This window comes from Fulmarus glacialis, unplaced genomic scaffold (assembly GCF_000690835.1).
Source record: "Fulmarus glacialis isolate BGI_N327 unplaced genomic scaffold, ASM69083v1 scaffold3762, whole genome shotgun sequence".
NCBI lineage: Eukaryota > Metazoa > Chordata > Aves > Procellariiformes > Procellariidae > Fulmarus > Fulmarus glacialis.
The window spans coordinates 1-20860 of NW_009195768.1; the positions used below are offsets into that span (position 1 = coordinate 1).

General features: G+C 46.3%; 1 protein-coding gene across 1 annotated transcript; it reads right to left on the bottom strand.

The window, feature by feature from the left end:
* Positions 1-7979: 7979 nt before the first annotated feature.
* LOC104084372 (group 10 secretory phospholipase A2-like) lies at positions 7980-20381 on the bottom strand. The gene is made up of 4 exons (XM_009588183.1): positions 20338-20381; positions 16974-17139; positions 11353-11459; positions 7980-8217 (listed from the first exon to the last, which is right to left on the bottom strand). Exons 1-4 carry the CDS (start codon positions 20378-20380, stop codon positions 8054-8056), a joined length of 480 nt encoding a protein of 159 aa, XP_009586478.1. The 5' UTR covers position 20381; the 3' UTR covers positions 7980-8053.
* Positions 20382-20860: the final 479 nt, after the last annotated feature.

Here is a 20860-nt window from a genome sequence, read left to right on the forward strand (position 1 = left end):
AGAAGAAAAATAGAGACTGTGCTGTGACCTTCTCAGTGAAACCCCCAAACAGAGCTAGGGTGAAATAATACTCCTTTTGCATTTTGATTTTTCTAATAAGCTGTAAATTACATGATATGCATTGAATTAAAGATGTGGGATAACACAGATGACAAGGCCAGTTATGTCATGATAGGAGATGCAAATAAAACTCATTTTGAACAGACGCAACATCAAAGCACATTGTTCCTGCTCGGTTTTGTTCTCTATGCCACTAAGTGACTGTGTAAAAACGATACCTTTTACATCACTAAAAGGAATAAAATTATAATTGTATTGCAGGGGCTGTGTATGGTAAGGCTGGAATAGTTATAGTGGGGAGAAATTCTGTGGCCATTCCTTGAAAACAAGATAGCAGTAGCACATACTTCTCTAGCTAAAGCAGCAGTATCTCGTGGAGATAATGGTTAATGAACAGTGATTTTAAAAGAGTACTCATGACAAAACTGCTCAAATTCACTCTAACAAATAACCAAATATATCACATCAGAATATTTGATGCACAATGTCAATATGTAATATGTCAAACTACCATCAGCTTTGTCAAGTACTTCAACTATACTTTGTACTTCGTCAAAGTACCTTGTCAAGATACTTCAACTTTTATGACTGCTGCATCGTTACACTGTTATCTAACTGGAAAGGGAAAAACTGGACCTCAGATTCCCCTGAGAAGCTCCAGTGGGCTCATAGATAAGATTATGAATATGAGGATAATATTTCATCAGTATCTTTAATAAGGACTACTCATTTTAGGGGACTGGATCCAAAACTACAATAATATTTGGGTACCTAATTTTCAGGCATCCAATTCCCATGGATCGATGTTCCAGTTACGAGGCCAAAATTTTTACTTTGAGGTAAAAGCATGGAGTACCAAGCAGCTCTGAAGGGGTTTCAAATGCTGAGTTGTTGCCTAATTTCATAGCCAGCTTGTATTTTCCCTATTTTTGCATCCATGAGTTATCTCTCATTTGATATTTAAACTGTAAGCTCCATACACCATCCGTTTATAAGGCACCTAGAAAAATAGAGCCCTGCTGTCTGACAGAAATTGACAGTGCTACTCCCATACGAGTCATAAATAATAATAACTATGAATACAACTGTGATTTTGTGTACAAGCATGCCTAGAGGAGCCATTCAAGTAACTCTCAAACTGATCATCAAGGGGTTTGGTTTTCCACTGCCTTGAGACATTTGTCCCTGAGCATAGAGAGGCTATTGTCATTGTGAAGCTTTACCAGATCCAGACAATAGCCTTTGGATGGCAATAAAAGACTCAAGACAATGGAAAATCAAGACCTTTACTGTGGAATGTTCTGCAGTCCTTGAGAGGGCACCGGCTAGTATGAAGGGAGACTATTTCACCTGAAGAAAATAAAACAACAGAAGAAACTTTTCCAAAAATTGGTCTGAACTCTTTCTTGGTGACAGATGTTGGCTTATTTTTAAGAGTTTGTTTTTCCCTTTTTTTGAGATGCAACTATTCCTCTTACCTTCTGAGCCCAGGCTTGTTTCCAGAAATGAGATCCACTCACGCTACTCTTAGCTCAAGGCCGTTTGATACTATGATTAGCAGCTGGGTGAGAGAAGGCAGGTTTAAATCTCTACTACAGGCGTGTTGTCCATATTTTTCTAACAAAGGGTAGCAGGACAATGTGGTCCCTTCACAGAGACTATATGTATTCCTCGGTATCAATACCCGCAGAAAGCTAACGTGCCTTCCTCCAGGTTGCTGATAGCATCTGCTGGGGTTTCAGTCTCTGGCAATGGAGATTCTTCCCACAATTTCAAGATTTCCTGTCCTGAAACCAGAAGTGCATGCCAAAACTTCTAAGAAGCACACATTATGTTTTGGGATGCAGACAGTTGCATTAGGATGCACACATATTCACTGTACTTGGCAGAACAGAGGTGCCTGTGTGTACATGCATTTTTTGCTTTGCGTCAAAAGCAGTTGAGGCAGGAACATCAGGCCCCGAGACTTTTTGGGGCAGGAAGAAAGAGGTTAGTGTTCCAGGTGGACATGTGGCTGAATGAACTCTAAATTTCACCCAAATCCATTGGATGATGGCATTAATTTTCCTCTAGTATGGCAGTAGAAAGGAACTGAGGATCAGGAAAAGACCTGTCTGTACACATGAACATAATCTAAGCAGAAACTAGGAAAAAAATCCCCACCGTCATCATAGTGACTACCCTCAAGTCCTAATTCCATGAGCCATTATTTGTGCTGGTTAGAGGTCAGGAGCAGCTGGAAGGTTTATCATCCTATCATCCTCAACCCTCCTCTTCTTTCTCTTTCCTGGTACAGATGTTGGTGTTAGTAGTGGAAGTGCAAGCAAGGAGAATGCAGCTGTAACTCATATAACAGCACAGCCTTCGTTGTTGACAACACCTGAGCCATGGCACCTTTTGGTGACTCAAACACCAGCCAAGGAAAAAGCCAAAGAGGGTGAAACTGTGGTCTTAAATTGCCACTTTAACAGTCCACGACGTCTCTCCCTGAGTGACCTGATGGTGAAGTGGTACAAAGAAGATGAAAAGGGGCAGATGGACCTGCTAGAAAACAACATGACCATCTTGCCAAATAACTCCAGGGTTTTCATGGGTGGAGACTTGTCCCAAGGGGATGCCTCCCTGGTGATCCTCAATGTGACAACCAGTGACCATGGTATTTATTTCTGTGAGGTTACACTTCCGGACGGGAAGGTGGTGACAGGAGATGGCACAAAGCTCAGGATCAGGAGGGCTCTGGGTAATATTTGGTGTTATTGACCTCTTTTTTCCCTCTTTCTTTTCCAAAGCTGGTCTACACACTTGCAGAAAGAGGGAAGTTGGCCTGTTTGGCCTCTAGCAGGTAGGGCCTGGTGTCATGGAGTGTAATTGCTCTATAGCATTTCTCATTGTTTTCATTAGGCCAGCTAATTTTGATTGGCTTGCCTCTATAAACACTCACACAGGTATTATTATAAGGAGGGGCATTTACAACCAAAAAAAGAAGAAATAATTTTATCACTAAAATCAAAGTCAGTGTCAAGAATGAAACAGTCAGACAAGTTCTCTTGTACTCACAGCTCTGGCAGAACCCCCATGAGTGACAGGTGTCGAGATACTGTCTCAGGGAACAGCTCCAAACTCCTTTTTTTTTGACATTATTTCTCTCCAGCCCACTAACTTGCATATTCATTCCTTAACTCTGGATGATATAAGTAATCCCACAATAAACGTGAAGATCACATTATTCCATTTCTGCTTAACTTCATTCACATTAAAATCAAAGTAGCATTAGAAGTGCCATGCTGTGTTTTCTTAGCCTCACAAATAGACACTAGGCATATTAAGTAAGGAGATAACTTGCTTTGCCTTTATCAGCTGGAAATGTCAAAGCAGCTTTCCTTTTTATGTAGGCTAAACATACTCCAGTCCCAACAAATCAACACATCAGAAGGTTTATTATCTTATTATCTAATTAACAAAAAATAGCACCTTCTGTGTCAAGAGTAAATTATGCAAGTGCCATTTCCCCCTTATTCATTTTTACCAAAGCTTCTAGCTCACCAAGATTCACTAAGCCTTTGTCCTTTTGAGCCTGAGTTCGTCCCTTACTAATTTTTGTAGAACTACTCAATTTAAACCGTAGCACTAACAAGGCAAGAAAACCGTGCCCCCCTGCAAGGGCTTGGTCACGTGTCTGGTGAGGTCTCCTGTTGGCTCGATCTCATAGTCTCAGTAGTGCAGGTTACTGCAATGTCTGCACCCTGGCCAGTGTAATTGCCTTTCTGTGTTCCCGAGAAGATTAAATATATCATTTCTGCACTATGCCTGAATTAAAGGGACAAGAGAATGTAAGAAATATAATTCATAAAGAAATGTTACGTGCCACAAATCCAGACTGTTCAAAAACTTACCTAAAATTAAAAGGAGAAATTAGCTGACTCTGTTAACTTGTCCATTACAGGAAGCAAATGATGTATATTTTGGAGTAAGGTAAGTAACGCTTCTGCAGCATCTTCATTGCCCTCACTTTCCTGATGAAATGCGCAGCCCCACAAACGGATTTAAGCTACAGGATACCTCCCTGTATGTGGGAGGAGAGGGGTGGTTTTTTTACTGATGACCTACAGCTGGCTTACTGCTGAGCTGCCGGATGTCCATCCATTTGGCTAGGCAGCACAGAGTACCAGCTACTCCTGTGAATGGGTGGCCCGATGCTTGGAAATCTGTGTGTGAATATGGTAGCAAAACTGTCCAAATTTTCTAGTGAAGCTTAAATACAACCACACAGAGATATGTAACAAATGCCTGATCGTACTGTAATTGTAGATAAAACTGGAAGGCTTTTTAATGGTTCTTTTATTACCCTTCCTGGGTGAGTCACATCGCAAAACGACTACCATGAGCACGAGGCAGTCACTTAAAATCTGATCAGATCAGTCTTGCGCCATTGCCCAGCCAGTTCCCTCTCTCTAAAGAGACACTCCTACTCTGGCAGCCTCGACGCTACAGGACAGATGCTCTCTATGCTGCATCCCATAACCCTTGTAACAGTCCATCCTACTGTGCTCACCTGACCAAAGGTTCTTCCTGAATCATCCTTCAGTCCTGACAAATTAAAAAGCCAGAATGCCGACATGCTCTTATCTCAAAGAAAATGGGATTATCCCATCTCTGCCATGCAACAGTCCCAAAGAGCATCAAATCACAGAAAGCACCTCAGTGGAGCTCTGCCCGCCCTCTGGTGCCGCCTCCTTTGGAGGCACGGAGGGAGACTGACGACTTTCTCAAAACTGTCAAAGTATTTTTTTCCATTTGAAAAAAAGCATACAGGCATGAGTCCATTAATTCAGGCAGCAGCATCTTTTGCCATCCCAATGGCATCCAGCTGTTAAGGGAGATTGCTAGGGAGATGGGGTTGTCCTATCCCTAAATCCCCAGAAAGCATAGCAGCTTCCTACAAAGGAATGAAAAAAATCAATGACTCCATAGTGCAATACACTCTCTCCCATGTAGAAGCCCATGATTTCATGTCAGACAAGACATCGGCATAATCGATGTCATAGTAAGTAGCTTCCTCTGCAGCCACTGCAGAAAATGGGCTGACTGCATTGCATGTACTTGCCTGGACAGCATCTTACGCTACTCTCTCTACCTTCCCTTCTTCCCCAGGCTTGTTTGGTATAGAAGAATCCATTGGAACCATCATTGGGGTTGTGGCAGCTGGTATCGGAGGCATAGTGGTTCTGATCATTGTTTTAACCCCACAGCTGAGGAGGTGTGTGAGACAAGGCTCTTGCCAAGGTAAGGAACACAAACCAAAATCCCTTGCTAGAAGGATGAACCCAACCTATTTCCAAAGGTATCTTTTTTTGAAGTAAGGAGGAATTTGCCATTTACTTACCTCTGGTCAGACAAGGCATCTGGTTCAGGAAATAAGCAGTGCGGATGAAACTCTAACAGGGCTGGCTCTATATTCCATCTCTTTTTCAAATAGTTCTTTGTTTATGTTGGGTAGAGCTTCATGCATGGGCCTAATGAGTTACCTATAAACAAAACAATAGGATCTTCTTTAATTGCCACTTTCGGCAAAGAGTTGTTCAATGAGATGCTGCTGCTTCTTTTAACAAAGTCCTGGGTCTCCTTCAGTTCTTTTAGGTTTATGCTGAAGGATGTTTCTTCCTCCCACCAACTACATGCTTACATCCATATTCTTGTAATGCTTGCGTACAGAAAGCCTATGATGGCCTAAGTGTATGTTTGAGGTGTGGTTTGTAAAGCCCAGTAATATCTTTTATTAGATCAGCTGATCAGGTTGGGAAAACTGGTTGTTTTCGTCACACATGAGCCAAAGAAATGAACCGAGAAGAGGCTGATGTACCTGAAAGCTCGCCTGTTTTTTCCAGCGAGTCTCATTAGAGTAGACTGACACTGAAGGCTGGATTTTGAAACAAACTTAGTTCCCATTTTGTGCAACCCAAGATGTGGTCTGCGTGTCAGACCGAGCTCAGCTGACTTTTTGCTTTCAGTGGGGCGCCGTGTGATTTGCACCTCTTCTGCCGGCACTCAAAAATCTTGCTCGGCCTGCTGAAAAAAATCCCGTCCCTGAAGGGATGAAGGAAGAGCTGCTCTTGCCGTTCACTGGAGCGCTGCCGCCACCTGATGGCCAGCGTGGCGGGGACAGGGACACGGCCGGGAGCTCTGCCCCTGCTTGCCGGGGAGGGTCTTCCAGCCCTTGCTGAGATGCACCCGCACCCCTAGGCTGGTGCTGCCCACCCAGCATCACCCCTTTGCAAATCCTCTGCATGAACAGAGCTCACAACTTCTTTACTTGCCAGAAAGCCTTGGAAGAGTTTATTGCGTTGTACTAGCTCTGTATCGCTCAATCACTCGCTCTCCTTTCCTTCTTGCTCAGCGTAGCTTGAGGTGCAGCATTGCAGGAGTCGCTGGAAGATGCAAAGCCTACAAGTGGAACAACTTCTGATGCCCCGTAAACCAAAAATGGAGCTCTAGATGGAATAAAAGCTTTTGCCTCAGTACATGTTGTCTTTGGCATTTTTATTTTTGTCAGTCTGTTTCTTTTTCCTGCAGCTTTGACAGCCACAGTGGCATATTCAACATCCTCCTGCAGCGAGGAGCAAAACAGCCTTTTGTAAAGAAATTTGTGTTATCATCTGCCAAAACCCCACTTAGTTTGGCCACATATCTCTGACTCTAGACCCTGATGAGGTACCTTGGGTCTTTCCCTGCCATTACTTCTTATTTTAAAGGTGGTACTCCAAGTTGTCAGCTGTGCTTCAGAAGAAGAGCCTGACCTCCCCAGGCCCCCCAGCTCCCCAGCTGCTAGCACCTACCCGAGGAAATCGGATGTGTTGCTTCTGGGGGTACAACAGTGGCTCCTGTCTGTCTGCGCCTCTCCATATAGAGGCTCCTGTCCTGTTGGCTTGCTCCAGCCTACGGGCTTGTAAGGAAGAGGCAGTGAAGGCCTGCTTGAACATAGCTACCACCGGCTGAAAGAATGGGATTTCATTTTACTCTTGCCAGAAGGAAACATAGTGTTTCAATATAAGCCTCTAACACCCGTAAAAAAAAAGGAGAGATGAAAGATTTGCCTACAGGACTAATGTTATCCACAGCCCCGGTTTCTTGGCATGACAATAGCTGGTTCCCAGGTGGTCAGTGACCGGGGGATGTGCCAACACCTGTATAGGAGAGCAGCATATCAGCTCTGAAGCGTGTGTGGCAGGTAAGCAATATGGTTTTTTGCAAAGTATGGGTGTGCCAACTAGTAGAAGTCAGAAACCCTTGCTGGCCTTGCAACGGCAATAGCCCGGCGTAACAGCTTACCTTTGAATGTGCCTCAGAAGTGTCCCCAGTGCTGTGAGGCAGGAACATGAGGGATAAGACAGCTGGCTATATAAGCTAAGAAACACACACAGACCCCCCGCAAGAAAGAATGGAGCCCTCCTCTGGGCCAGACTCTGCTTTTCCTTTTGGTAGGAAGCAGAACTCCTCCGAGCACAAATAAGGAATAAGGAGGCATCCTCCCTCTTTTATGTTCCCACTCCTCCTGCAGGTCCCAGAAAATAAAGTGGGTCACTCCACTTCCAGACTGGCACGCCTTGGGTCTTCAAAGGCCAGTGTATCTTTTCGTAGAGATGGATTTTTTTTTTTTTTTTACAAACCAGTCCAGCAAAAGTCTCTACATATTTTCCAGATCATATGCAAATGTGTGAGAGCTGAAGGTCAGGCGATGTGAAAGGACAAAAAAGCCATTTGGTGACGGGTAATGTGTTCTCACTGCACTTGCAGACCGAACCCTCCATTTCTGCAAAGGCAGCAATCAGAGCAGGATCTTATCCTTACTTCAGCATATATTTTACCCTGTCTCTCCTCCCCATAAACCCTGGCCTGATAGAAATTTCCTCACACCATTGTCAGCTCTGGTAAAAGAGGTAAAATTTTATTCCAGCACCTTCAGATTCAAAGGGTTAGAAGAAAGGTCCCAAAAAGACTATTCTGCCCCCCCGTATCTGAAATGGCAGGTGGGATGAGTCTGTCCACATAAAAAGTCTGGCCAGAGGATGAAGTGTGGGTTGTACGGGGCTGCTCCCCAACACTTGGCTGCTTCTTGGTCACACAGGCACACCATTTTTTCACATCGGTCTGTCAGGTTATCTGCAAAAGAAAATGTGAGCGGAGGATGAGAGATTCTGTATCGGACGAAGGCGAGAAACAAGAAACAATTTTTTTTTTAAGAGGAACAATTCCCTAATAAAACAATTCTTAGGGAACAGAGGCTGCGGCAGCAGGAAGAGAGAGGGACCAACATGTCATGTTGTGTGTGGATCTGACCTGTCCTGTCTCTGTCAACAAGTCTGACCTTAACTGTGACCAAGAGCATCAGAAAGTAGCAGCTAAATGTAAATTGACAATACTTATAAAAAATTGCCCAGCACAGAGCGCTCCCCTCTTCTAGAGCTGTGCGAACAATGGGGATTTAGTACAGTGGCCAAAGATAAAAAAGAAAATTATTTTAGCTTAGCCTTATAAAAAGATTCCATTTTCTCTCAGTCAATCAACTTCCCTTTTAACGCCTCCCTCTGCACATCAGACCAACATCAAAAGAAAAAATGCTGCTTTGAAAGGAAGAGTCTCCCAGAGGGACATTCAAAAACCTGAGGGTATAGAAGCACCCATCGGGCATCCTTCACTCGTGCTCCATGAGTTGCTCTTACATCTCTCTGATCACGGCAGAGGAGCAAAGGAGCTCCGCAGCAGGGTCAGGTACCGGATTTTTTTGAGTCAGCAGCTAACGAGGCTGATCAAAATCATACGTATGGAACTATTTATAATGCAATTATATGACTACATGACTCGGTAAGGACTATGAGGAACATCAAAGCAACTAGCTCGGGTGGCTACATTGCAAATGACTGATTTTGAGTTAATGAACCCCATCCCACCTATAGGTGGCTTAAACGCAGCTGTTGGGCTAATATTATTTCAAAGCACAGTGCCTTGTTTATTTGAGGCTGCTACTATAGATTATCTCACACCCACCAAACGCTGCACTAGGCAAAGTTTAAAGTGTGACTTCATGCCAGGGCACATGGGCTTTGCTCCAAAACCAACTGCAAAGAGTACAGGAATCTTTCCAGATTTCACTGGACTTTGCTGGATCGACCCTGTATCTGATAAATAAGAAGAGCCCATATTTCTTAAGCTTGTCTGAAAAGCATCATATGTTTACCGGTAAAAAGTGTTTCAAGGGTCCCACCGACGAGGACTCAGCACTAAGTCCATTTTTTTCTTAGCTACCAGCCCTGCCTGATTTTCTCCTTGCCCTCTGCTCCTTGAGTTCTTCCTGTCCCGTGCCAACCACTGTCAGTTTAACGTGAGTACAAGAGTCTGGCTTGGCAGTCATTTCTGTTAGAGCAGAATGATTTTTTTGACGAGCTCCCGCAACTTATATTCCGGATATTTATCGAATGGAATTCACCTACACGTGGTGGCATATCTGGACCGAAAAATATGTTTTGCCAATTTTTTTCATTCCACAAACAAAACTGCCTAACAGTAGCAGAAGGAGGAGAAGTCCCAGGTAAAATGAATTTCTGTTTCATTTACCTGAAAATATCTGTGTCATGGTACAGTGCCAGGCAATAGACATTTACTTCCTCTTGCATAGAAAGGACAGTGCAAGCAGATCTACTTCTAATGTTTCTGGACATCATTACCCTAGGCCCAGCAAGCATGCCTGGAAATTTAATTCTTTATCCCTTTTTTTTGAATGGGATCAGACATTATACCTTCACACCCAGTAAAACCTGCTATGCTGTAGCCTGGGGTAGGAAATTTGCCTTCAGAGCGCATTTCTATTGTTCCTCCCCATGGGGGATGTCAGGGCAAGTGAAGCCTACTGAGGGCTTGTGGAGAACCGTTGATGGATGCTTCTCAGGCCTTGCTTGGACATCAATGGGATTAATGGCATTTGTTTAACTAATGCTTCTTAGCCAGGTTGGAGCAACTGCAGCCGATTGCACTGTTACGGGACATACTTTGCACGTCTCATGGACTCGATGGTACATCTCACATCCGCAGCTAGGATTGTTCCTTCACAGCAAAAAGAAACACGGGGTTTTTTTCGTATAAAAATAGCTAGCAGAAAATATCAGCCAGCTATGTAAATATGGGCAAGTGGGAGGGAGAGCAGTTATACATTCAAGCAATACATTCCTTAGCCAGCACTTTGTATTTAATAGATTGTTCTGGCGCTTGGAAAAGAGCAACTGCAGATGTGTTGCACCACATCCTGTATCTGCCGGCACGTTTTCAGCTGCTGGAGAGGCTGAGGATTGCACCAGTGGAATATGGTCTTCTCACAAGGTAGAAATAGTCTTTTAATGTTCAAGCAAGTAGCTTTGATGCTATGGGGACAAGTTTTACTCTCACATGTTTCTTTTCAAACTTTTGAAGTGTTCTACAATGGATTTTACCATCAGGGACATTTTGGAGACTTAGAAATAGAAGTGACAAATTCTAAGACTCAAGTCATCTGGTGTATGTCAAAACAAACTGGTGCGAGCCACTGACGGGCTGTGACTATGCAATTCAAGACCTTCTTGACTGGGTACCAGCTGTAGAGCTCAGCACAGCCTACACTCGCTGTATGCCTGCGACGCTCAAGAGCATTCAATTCTGCAAGCTTCAGAGTCCCTGCTGGAGCCCTAGGGCCTTAGGCTGGAGCCCCGCACGAGGCAGCGATGCAGGATGGTGCCCTATTTAACCTTCCTTGCAGCCATGCATAACAGCATGGCTCTTCTCTAGCAGTACATGATGGTAAGTAAAAAAGTGAACAGTCCTGCTGGGGGGAGGGCCAAAACTGCCACAGGAGGACCATCCCTGCAGACCATTGCACAGCTGTGGGAAGGCGATGGTGAGGAGCAGGCAATGCAGGTGGGCAGAGAGCCTGCAGAGAGCCATCTGCATCCTTGCCAAACTGAGGTGGCTTGTCGGCTCCATGGCCCCCACTCCCGCTCTTCAGGCTGGGGAGGACTCAGGTTACCTGGAAAGGGTGGTGCTGGGGCTCCAGCATTCCTCTCAGCTCCAGCTGGGGACTCTCGGCAAGCCTAGCGATTCAGGCAAGGGATGGGAAGAGAGCTCGGAAGAGAATGCACGTTGCCTAAGGCGGCTTTAAAACCAGCTCAGCGTACACAGACCTACTTCTGAGGCCCACAAAGCTCCTCGGTCAGCCTAGCACCTGTGGAGGAGGGAGCGAAATGAACCCAACGCGAGCGAGCATTTCCTTACCGCACCGCACGGCGTTCCGCTCACACGCCCACTGGTACTGCTGTGCCTTGGGGCTGCAGCCTTCCTTCTCTGCCTTGTCGTAGCAGCAGTCGTGCCTGTGGCAGCACCTGGGAGAGAATAAAAGGCAGAGTTTGGACATCCTCCTGCGTCTTGCACGTTTTGCTCAGGGGTGTTTGCACGTACTCCAGGAGTGCTCCACTCACGCACCGCTCACGACAGCAATGTTTGTCCCAGCCTGTCAGTAAATCATCTGTTGATGAACAGAAGCATCCTGGCATCTCTTTGAAAGCTCACATGGCTCAGGAGCTCATTAATGCCATATTTGCTCCCATAACCACTGTGCTTCTTCCTCCAAGCTTTAGCCCTCAGAAAGGCAGGTGTGGTCAATACATGATAATCCCACAGAAAGGGAGCTGAAGCGCTCCTATGAGGTGCGTGATTGTGGCTTACCGGCTTAGGCTTAGACCCATCTCAGAATTTGGAGTTGGGATCGTTTTTGCGTTCCTCAGCATCACCAAGCAGCTTCATTTCTTCAGTTCACCTGGACCTGCCATGTGCTTTTTGGCCCATCCATCCAGTTTCTGAGGCTACAAACTCATCAGCCTCAATGGTGGGATTCATATCAGTTAACATCAGATCCCCAAATGTAAACATCTACATTTAAGGCATTGATCTATACTGCCTTTATGCATGTCTGGAGCACAGTTCATATTATCATACTGCAGAGAGCTAACATAGGTGAAAAACATTGCATTTGAAAGTGCAATTGCTTTTCACTGACCATAGAGGGAGCTGAGGGTGACTAGCTCAGCTGATGACATCTGCCCTACAGACTAGACAGTGAGATAATTTCCACTATCGAATACTTCAGAATTTGTAGGAAAATTTGACCGCACTTGAATTTTATTTGGTAGTTTAGTGACTCAAAATATGTCAAGAAAAGATTCAGCCCTTAGAGAGGTCCTCTGCCGGAAAACAAGGCAGGCTGATCTTAGGGGTAAATGAAGAGCAGACAGCTTTTAGAGAAGCTCTTGAGTCCTAGACGTGAATGTCTTCAAGAGGTTGATGAGCTGGCCGAAAGGGAGCATGGCTGTGCTGGCTGTCCATAGATTACCAAATCCAGTTGAAGGCCTTGATTGTTATCTTCAAGGCCTGAGGCCAGTGTACCTGAAAAGCCAATAAAAGTCTGGGATCCATCATTATATCCCTCTGGAAAAGAGGAACAACCCTGCAAGAAGGATAAAGGTCCCTTGTGCAGGAAGCGGGGCTTCTCCGGGGTCCCGTCAGGACCTGCCAGTACCTTACCCGAGAGCTCAGAACACCACAAACTTCATCACCCCCTGCTGCAGGAGGATTTTGCCCTTTTAGAAATTGGTTTACGGATATGAGGGCTGGCAGGCCTTAAGAGGTGATAAAGCTCAGGAAAAAAACCCAATTTTTGAAGTGCAAAGAAGAAGATCCACCACTGACACAAATTCCAATAAAATGACTGGAACTAGATCAGGTGAATCATGTGAAAGAGACAACAGAATCAGACCAGTCAGATCAAATTCAGCCTTCAAGTAACCCCTATGATTACACACAGGCTGAATTTAGTCCAGTGTGCTTTCCCACCGATTTAGTAGTTAAAGTAGCAATTTCATCCCACAGATGAGTCTGCACACTAGATTTTTTTTTCAGCTTGCAAAGATGAAACCTGTGTGATGATTACAACCAGACTACTCACTGCATTGTGAAACCTAGAAATGTAAGTTAGCAGTAGCAGACTAGTGTCACCCTCCATGCCACCTCCACAAAGGACTTCAGAATGGGAATAAGCCCTATGGGATGTACATAGCTAGACGGTTTCCCATGACGAGTTTCAGCAATTCCTGTAATTGAGAAGAGCTTATTCAGCGCAACTGGTTCTGTTGGACGTGACTGCAGTTACAGGCTGCGGGTCAGATCTTTGTTGGTCCGGTAACACCTCACTCCTGGGCTTGTCCTGAAGAGGTTGGAAGTGAAAGGCCAAAGGAGGGAAGAATTTGCAGTCTTGTGGAAAGTGTGAAAGTCTCGGCTTTCTCCAACGTTTGAGTCCCTATGCAATGTGTCATATGATATGACAGGGATGGACTACGGCACTGAGCTACAACTGGGGCACGTGTCATCTGGAGGAGCTGCTGTAGCCCAGGGCACCCTGGCCAACATACCTGAAGCTGCAGCACAGCCTCATCCATCCTCAGGGGGATGATAGATAGCAGAGCAGGCCCAGCATTGGTGTCTCGTATATGGGACGCAGAGCACAAGAGGCCATGGTGGAGAGCCACGAATCAGGCTGAGCTGAGGTGGAGTGCCAGCTGGAGAAATTTCACGGCTTGTGAGGTCTGGGGAGTGAATCAGTGGTCAAACTGCTGTCAGCGATGGAGGAGTCTGGGGAGGAGGAACAACGCGAAGGTAGAGACGCAAAGGGAGGAGTTAGGAACCTGTGTGCCAAGGGAATGAAATTGCTCTTCATGGAGAACCAGAGGGAACAAAGAGAAAAAGAGGTAGGAGAAGTGAGATCAGATCTTGGAGAGGGCAAAAGATGGTCTGTGAATCAGGCAAGGACAAGCAAATGAGCACTAGCGAGGTGTGCTAGCTAGCTGTGAGAACTCACTGCTCCTTATCTGGCTTGGCAAAATCAGGGGGATTGCAGAAATTCTGCAGGATCACGGGACTTGGGGCACAATTCTGCGTCCCTTTACACCAGTTCCTCCTGGTGATACCCATAACTGCATCGGGGTGACATGTAGCTTACACCCACACAAAGCGAGAAGGCTTTGGCTCATAGTTTACAAACATCGCTTTCAGATGCGCTGAAAGAACGGCCAGGGAATGAAGAGTGAGGAAACCTATCATTGTCCATTGCCACCTTCAGATGGACCCCTCCTGTCTGGAAATGCCCTTTCCTGCGCCTGGGTCAGAGCGTGGTGTTAAGCTTTTAATAACCTGCTAACGCTCAGTTAGACCAACGCAAACAGAGTCAGCCAACACTATGGCAGAGCACTGGTCAACAGGTATGGAAAACAAATACAACACTGTCATCTAGTTAGTAAGCAACCTATTCATCACGTCTGGGCTATGAGACAGCCCTAATGGCTACAGATGGCTCCAGCTGGCCCACAGGGATCAGCTGGCCAGACTCCTGCCATTGGGCAAATGCCGTTAAGGTAAGAATTTTTCACTGTTGTGTTTGTCACGTTAACAGCACCGTCACCGCTGTGTGTCCTTTTGTTTTGCTTTAACTCAGCAACTGAGGGGAAATCTTACTCTTCCCTATGAGTTGCCAGGACTTAGATGAGCCATATATGCCACCCTGCCTTTCATGGCATTCGGTGTTTTTAGGGAGATGCTGAGCACCTTCAGGTCCTGCTTTACAAAATGGGTGCTGCAGCAATCCAGGGGAACAGAAATGGGAAGGAGAAACAGATCTATTGACTTTGTGCAAAGAGATGCCACTATGTCTTGAAGTGATGGGACTGTGAGAGTGGAACAAAAGGGAAAAGGTAATTACTGACAACGCCACATCAAAGTCAGTGTGCGGAATAAACCTTATAAAAGGATTACCCACTCGATGGCTTTTTTTCTTTTCCCATAAAAAAGAGGTGCTTAGAAGCACTCTAGCCCTGTCTAGAAAGATTGATTGAATTACTCACAAGAAAATTACTCTTTGTAAGGGTCTCAGTAACAAACATAGAAGTGTCAAGAGGGTGAGTAATTTCAAACAGTGTTTGTCACTCACAGCCAGTAGTTTTGCCACTCTGCTTCTTTCTTTTTTAGAATGGCAAAATGAAAAATAATGTGGTCACTTTGACAGGCATGGGGTACTCAACCACAGATTTTTGCAGTAGTTCTTAGTAACAGATATCAAAAGATTCCTCGAGCAAACACAAAATGGAAATTTTTAAGGCTAAATATAATGGGGCATCGCCAATTCTTCCTAGCTAAGAACCTAACTAAAAACCTTTCTTTTTTTTTTTTTTTTTTGCAGCCAAGCATTGCAGCTAAGGAATAATAATGAATGTACTTAAAGGACCAAGCTTCCCTTTTACAAACTATCTGGTATTTTGGGGCATTTCCAGTTGCAGAGTCTCGTTTTCTGCCTTTAGGAAAACATCCATATCCCATGGAAATCAAACGACAGGAGAAACACCGGCTGATGAACATGTGGCCATATTTTACTCTCTCTGTTTTTTTACTCTTCTCTGTTTGACCAGAGTCAGCATCTCCCAGAGTTACCTAAACTTGGGGGTCACTCAACCTCTATGGAAAACAGCTTTTAGGTGACTTAGCTCAGCCCTTTGGTAAAAGAAGTACTCCAGATTAGTGAAGTCGTGTTTTACTTTAAAGGCCTGATTATGAGAGCTGGTAAAGGGATAACAAAAATAATAAACACCTTACAGACACTGCTGTAGATGGTGATAAGCAGGTCAAGAGATATTACTGAAAATTAAAAGAAACGTCTACACCTGAAAGCTATGACACTTTGTAGGCAGTAACTCATCATTTGTAAGTCCCTTATTGACTCTTTCATAGATGAAATGTTTCACAGATACAAGCCAGGGACGCGACGAAAGGGCTTTGGGCGTGAAACGTCTCACTGCATTAATGAAGACAGCTCCGCTATTTTAAAGGGACACCTGCTTTTTCATGCCCACAGAGGAGTTGGTCTTTAACATTGGCATCTTTTCTTCCTTTTTCTCCCTTTTTCTGTCCTGACAATTCAGCAAAGTTTGGTTTTGTAGCAATATGAAATGTCTCCAACAGCTGGGTATTCTGGAGAGCTCGGTTTCCTTCCCAGTGAGCTACACACTGCCTTCACCCCTGCTAAAAGCAGCGCTTGCTTATCGGTAACACCCGGCCTGTTGGCTGTGGATAAACAGACAGACTTGTGTGCTCTGTCTCTGAGGTTTCAAACCAGACAAGATTGCAGATAACGGGCTCAGAGCACACAAGGGTCCACCATGCTCGAGATTTACTTGTATGCTAATCGCAAAGAACAAGAAAGAAACCTTTGATTGCAACACCTCCTAGACTCGCTGCTTTTAGCCTCGGGAATAACAAGCACAGCATCTTCCCCACTAACAAAGAGAAGGGGAAATAATACAACACTCCCCCCTGTTGTTGTTCTTCCTTGATCCAGTGTGAACTAACAGGCAACGAAGGCAACAGGTGTGATTACTCCTTGCAATGACCCGGATTTCTTCCAGAGGATAAACAGTGATATTCCCATCACTGCCATTTCCAGGGCCTCGGTGAAATAACCCTTCAAATACCTTGATCACTCCCCTTTTTTCAGGCAGGGCTTGCTCTCTATGAATAAACATGCAGCTATTTCAGGAAATCATATCCTGGTTTCTCCTTCGCCCTCCACCCCACACAGTGCGAGGTCCCAAGAGCTTTGGTCTCATCCAGAAGGTGGCTAAACCCTCATTCAAGCCCCAAGTGATACGTGGGTCCTCACTCACAATTCCCCAGCGCAGACCATATCTACTATCCCTCTCCACAAGGCAGCAGTGAGGCCATGGAGTCACAGTAGTTCAAACAGGGAAGAGTGCAGAGATCTGCACTGCTTCTGGACACATAGCTGAGGTTCTTCTTACCAGTCTGTTTTATCTCTAGGCCAGCCTTGTCCTCCCAGTCCACAATAGCATCCGTAGCCGATATATGCCAAGGGAGACCGTCCCGTGCCACATGATATAGCTCCTGCCAATTCGACGATTCCTCGGGTGTGCAGTGAATGGGATTTTCCCAGAGCACCTTTCCAAACTGCAAAGACAAGACATGGCTACACACAAGGATTAAACATGCCTGACACAGATTTTCTTAAAATCCTTAAAGGGAGATTTTTTTGGTTTTGACTGGTTGGTTGGGTGCAGCCTTGACAATCTAATTAGCCATGACATTCAGCTTGCAAAGGGGACTCTGCAGGGGCCTTACCTGAGGGCTGGGATAACCAGGAGGCAGATGCAGAAATACCCAAGCAAGCTATTTCTGCAGAGGGAGCTCAATTCAAGCAAGACTTCCTAGCTCTGGTGCGCTAGCGTGTGATTGCAGCTATATCGCACCTGGGAGCAGTGTGCCCGGTTTTGCACATCACGGAGCCTGAGCGGTTAAGTTTTGCAGGGCCTGTGCCAGCACCATGCAGAGCCAGCTGGGCTTCACTGCCCCCCAGAGCTCGCAAGCCTGGGAAAGCTTACTGGCTACGCTGTGGTCCCAAGTGGGACATGAAGCGGCAGAGGACAAGCACACAACCAGGCCCAACTTGGGAAAAAATGGGAAAAAATGAGGTTTCTATGTTGCCCAAGATGTCTTATGTTATCCACGTTTCCCCTACTATTCAGGACATTTTAACCCATTCCCCAGATGGCAAAAAGCTGACAGTGCTATTAATTTGCATAGAGGGATAGCTACAAGTCCCTGAACCTGTAAGGCATACTTTGTCAAGGATAGAGTGCCTACGTTAGCCAAGATGTATGTATATCGGCTTTCTTTTGAGTGTTTGGAAGTGCTGGCAACACTTATGTCCGCTTCTGTTATTACGTACCATTTAAGTTGTAACATCACGTTGGCTGCATTAATTTGGAAAAAAAAAAAAGGAGCTCTGTGTCAGCTGAAGTGTGCGGATGGCCACCCAAACAGGTCTGGAGTTTTTTGAGCTACAAGTCTTTCAAACAGTGTTGTGATTGCACATCTTAATTTGCAACTTTTTTAGAAACCATAGACTCTACCTTGCAGTAACTGTTACAGAAACCAAGAGTACCCTGCCCCTAATACTCCGGCCACTGTGAAGCTCAGCTGCAAACGTTGATGCTTATCATGTTAACGATAGCGACAGACAGGAGTATTTATTGCCTGGGTTTACTGTGAAGGACCAAGTGCACTTTGCACTGCTCTATCGTGCGTGGCAAAGCTACTCAACAGTAGCATCAAACCCCTCAGACCGACTGCCTAACCCACCCGCTCGTCCCACCCATGCACAGCCGCTCCGAAAAGAAGAGCCTGCCGGAACAGGGGCACTTTGCGGTGCGCTTGGACGGAGAGGGAGGTGATGCCTGGGAGCGGGAACCCGCCACCGAAGTGGCTTTGCCACCTGCCCCCAGCTATTGCTGCACGCTTGACCTCTTCAAAGTGCTGTGCAAACTGCACTAATTAATCCCCTAAACCATCCAAGGACTCAATACTATTATTAAAACAGTTGCTTTCCTTTTAAAACCTGCCTCTAATCCCCTTGCTTGGGCCTCTCCCCGCATCTCCTGGGCTGGCTTGCCCTCCTAGGGCAAATCCCAGCGAGGACAAGGAGGGTCTCTCCCCGTGAAGGACAAGGCAGGGCTTTGCTCCCCCTCTGCAGCCCGAGCCCCCAGCAGGAACGAGCACTGCCCTCCACCATTTTCGCCCCGGCGATCGGCGCCTCAGCCTGTCCCGGTGCGGGGTTTCGCACAGCCTCCTTATGCTTCCCGGGGCATTCCTCAGGGATTAATGCACATTCCCGAAAAAGTAACCGCACTGCTCACCTAAACACTACTTGAGTGTTCAGGTTTCGTGCTAAAAACACATTAGACGGGTGTTATTTGAAACTAGAGAGACACCTATTTCCCTTGTCTAAACAGCGGGGCTCTGGAGTTAGAAGGGGGCTCAGCTCTCAGGCACCCCAGGGGAAATCACAAGTGGTGAGCTGCTCTGGATTTTGGGTTAAAAATCATGCTTTTTCAACCTGTTGCGGTTTGCAGACCCTGAAAATGTTCCAATGGAGACAAAAACTTCTTTGTAGGCATTGAGGCCTCCTGATGAGCAGCTTGTATTTTTTTTAGCTGTCTTTCGCTGACCTCTTAAGCCAGGACTGCTGGACTTGGTCTGTTGGCTGCTGGTTGAAAACAGCCGAGGCTGGTGTAAGGTAACTGCACCTCACCCAGAAGAAGAAAGGCCATTCTTCTTCTGGGGATATCTCTGAGGATCAAGGAACAGTAATTACAGTGCAGAGCTGCTCATGAAATTGGAGAGAAAGCCCCAAAGGGAGTTGAGTCCAAAAGACTCAATTAGCGTGCTTAGGGCTGCGTGCTCTGCAAGAGCTTGAAATAACGCGGGCATCCAGGCAGCCTCTGATGTTCCCGTTTCGTTCTTTGAAAGCTGGCTGGGTTTTGAGCCAACAGCGAGTCACTGCCGCTGAGAGGTCAGCCCCAGCAAGTACGTTTGAATACTCAGGTGCGCGGCTAATAACTTGACCAAGAACTGAAATTGCTTTTTCTATACTGGGCAGCCAAGCCAATGCAGCTGGGAAAGCCTTGAAAAAAGTCTGAGTCTCCACAGCAGCCTGCATTTAGCCACATCTCCCATTAGGAGCATGTCCAATCATTAATTATACTACTAACGGAGCACCTTAGCAGAGAACATACCTGCAGGGAGGTGAGCGGAGGTGGATCTGACAACTTACACTTCCTATTTCCTGCTTCAACAGGCAGCCTTTGCTGTAGATGAAGGCAAGGTTTGGGGTTTTATTTTAAAACTGTACTGCAGGTATAACCTCAGACCTGCCAGTTTAGTGTCGTGTTGCCTCTGTGTGTAGGGGCTTTATGTTAGCAGACATCTATGGCTTTAACAGGCTTTTAAAAAATTATTTCAAATTCAGATGAATTGAAAACTGCTTACTCCACAGTCATTGGTATAAAAAAAGGGTATTTCTATGAAGAAACACAGATGCCAACAACTTTGTAGCAGAAAACTATCCAAAAAGAAAATGACCCATGTTTATACAGCCCCAACCATGTAAACCGCCAGGGAAGCGAAGCGGGCAGGCAGCTCCCTTACACAGCCCCTCGCTATACAGCTGATAAAGAATCGAGCAGCGCTTTTTTTCTCACTTGGCCAAACCACACCGAGGTGCCTGCCGTGAAGCAGGCAAAGCTGACGGCAAGGGGAGAGGCTGTCCCGGGACGGGGGGAGGCATGGGGAGGGAGAGGTGGTACTCACCTGCCTGAAGCAGCATCAGCATCAGCAGCAGGCGGGAGCCCATGGGCAGATTGCTCCCGCGCCTCTGTACGCCGGGGTTCAGCCGCTGGGATGGCCGGCAGCACCTCGCCGCGCTGCCAAGTGAGCCGAGGTGTGGGTGCGCTTAACAATCCTCCCGGGCCGCTGCTCCGAGGTTTATATATACATGGCTCTGCGCCCGTCTGAAGTGAAACACCCTCTTCTGCGATGTCCCTGAGCCCCAGCCCGGGTCCCGTCCGTCCCCGCAGCGGGCTCCTCGCTGCGCGGGGAGAGGGCGAGGGCTGACCCTGTTTGCCTAGCATCGCCTTCGGGAGGGAGGGGCTGCTGGAAGGGCGTTAGGCTGGCGGTCCCCGGGACAGCCCCAGACACCCAGGCACTAAGCCGGGCTCCTTCTTTAAGCTGTTTGCTTACAGACCCTGGTTAACCTCTGAGTAGCTGCGGAAAAGGAAAGCCTGCAACCGGGCTTTCTGCGGCTTGGGCTCGCTGCTGTGGCGTCCCCCTGGCA

What these genes read in the sequence shown, in the direction of transcription:
- LOC104084372 (XM_009588183.1), bottom strand. Translation starts at nt 20,380, where the DNA reads ATGGGCTCCCGCCTGCTGCTGATGCTGATGCTGCTTCAGGCAG. An exon ending in GCTGATGCTGCTTCAGGCAG is followed by an intron (nt 17,140 to 20,337) that starts GTGAGTACCACC and finishes TTGTCTTTGCAG; the next exon opens with TTTGGAAAGGTGCTCTGGGA. An exon ending in GCGGAACGCCGTGCGGTGCG is followed by an intron (nt 8,218 to 11,352) that starts GTAAGGAAATGC and finishes TTTCTTTTGCAG; the next exon opens with ATAACCTGACAGACCGATGT.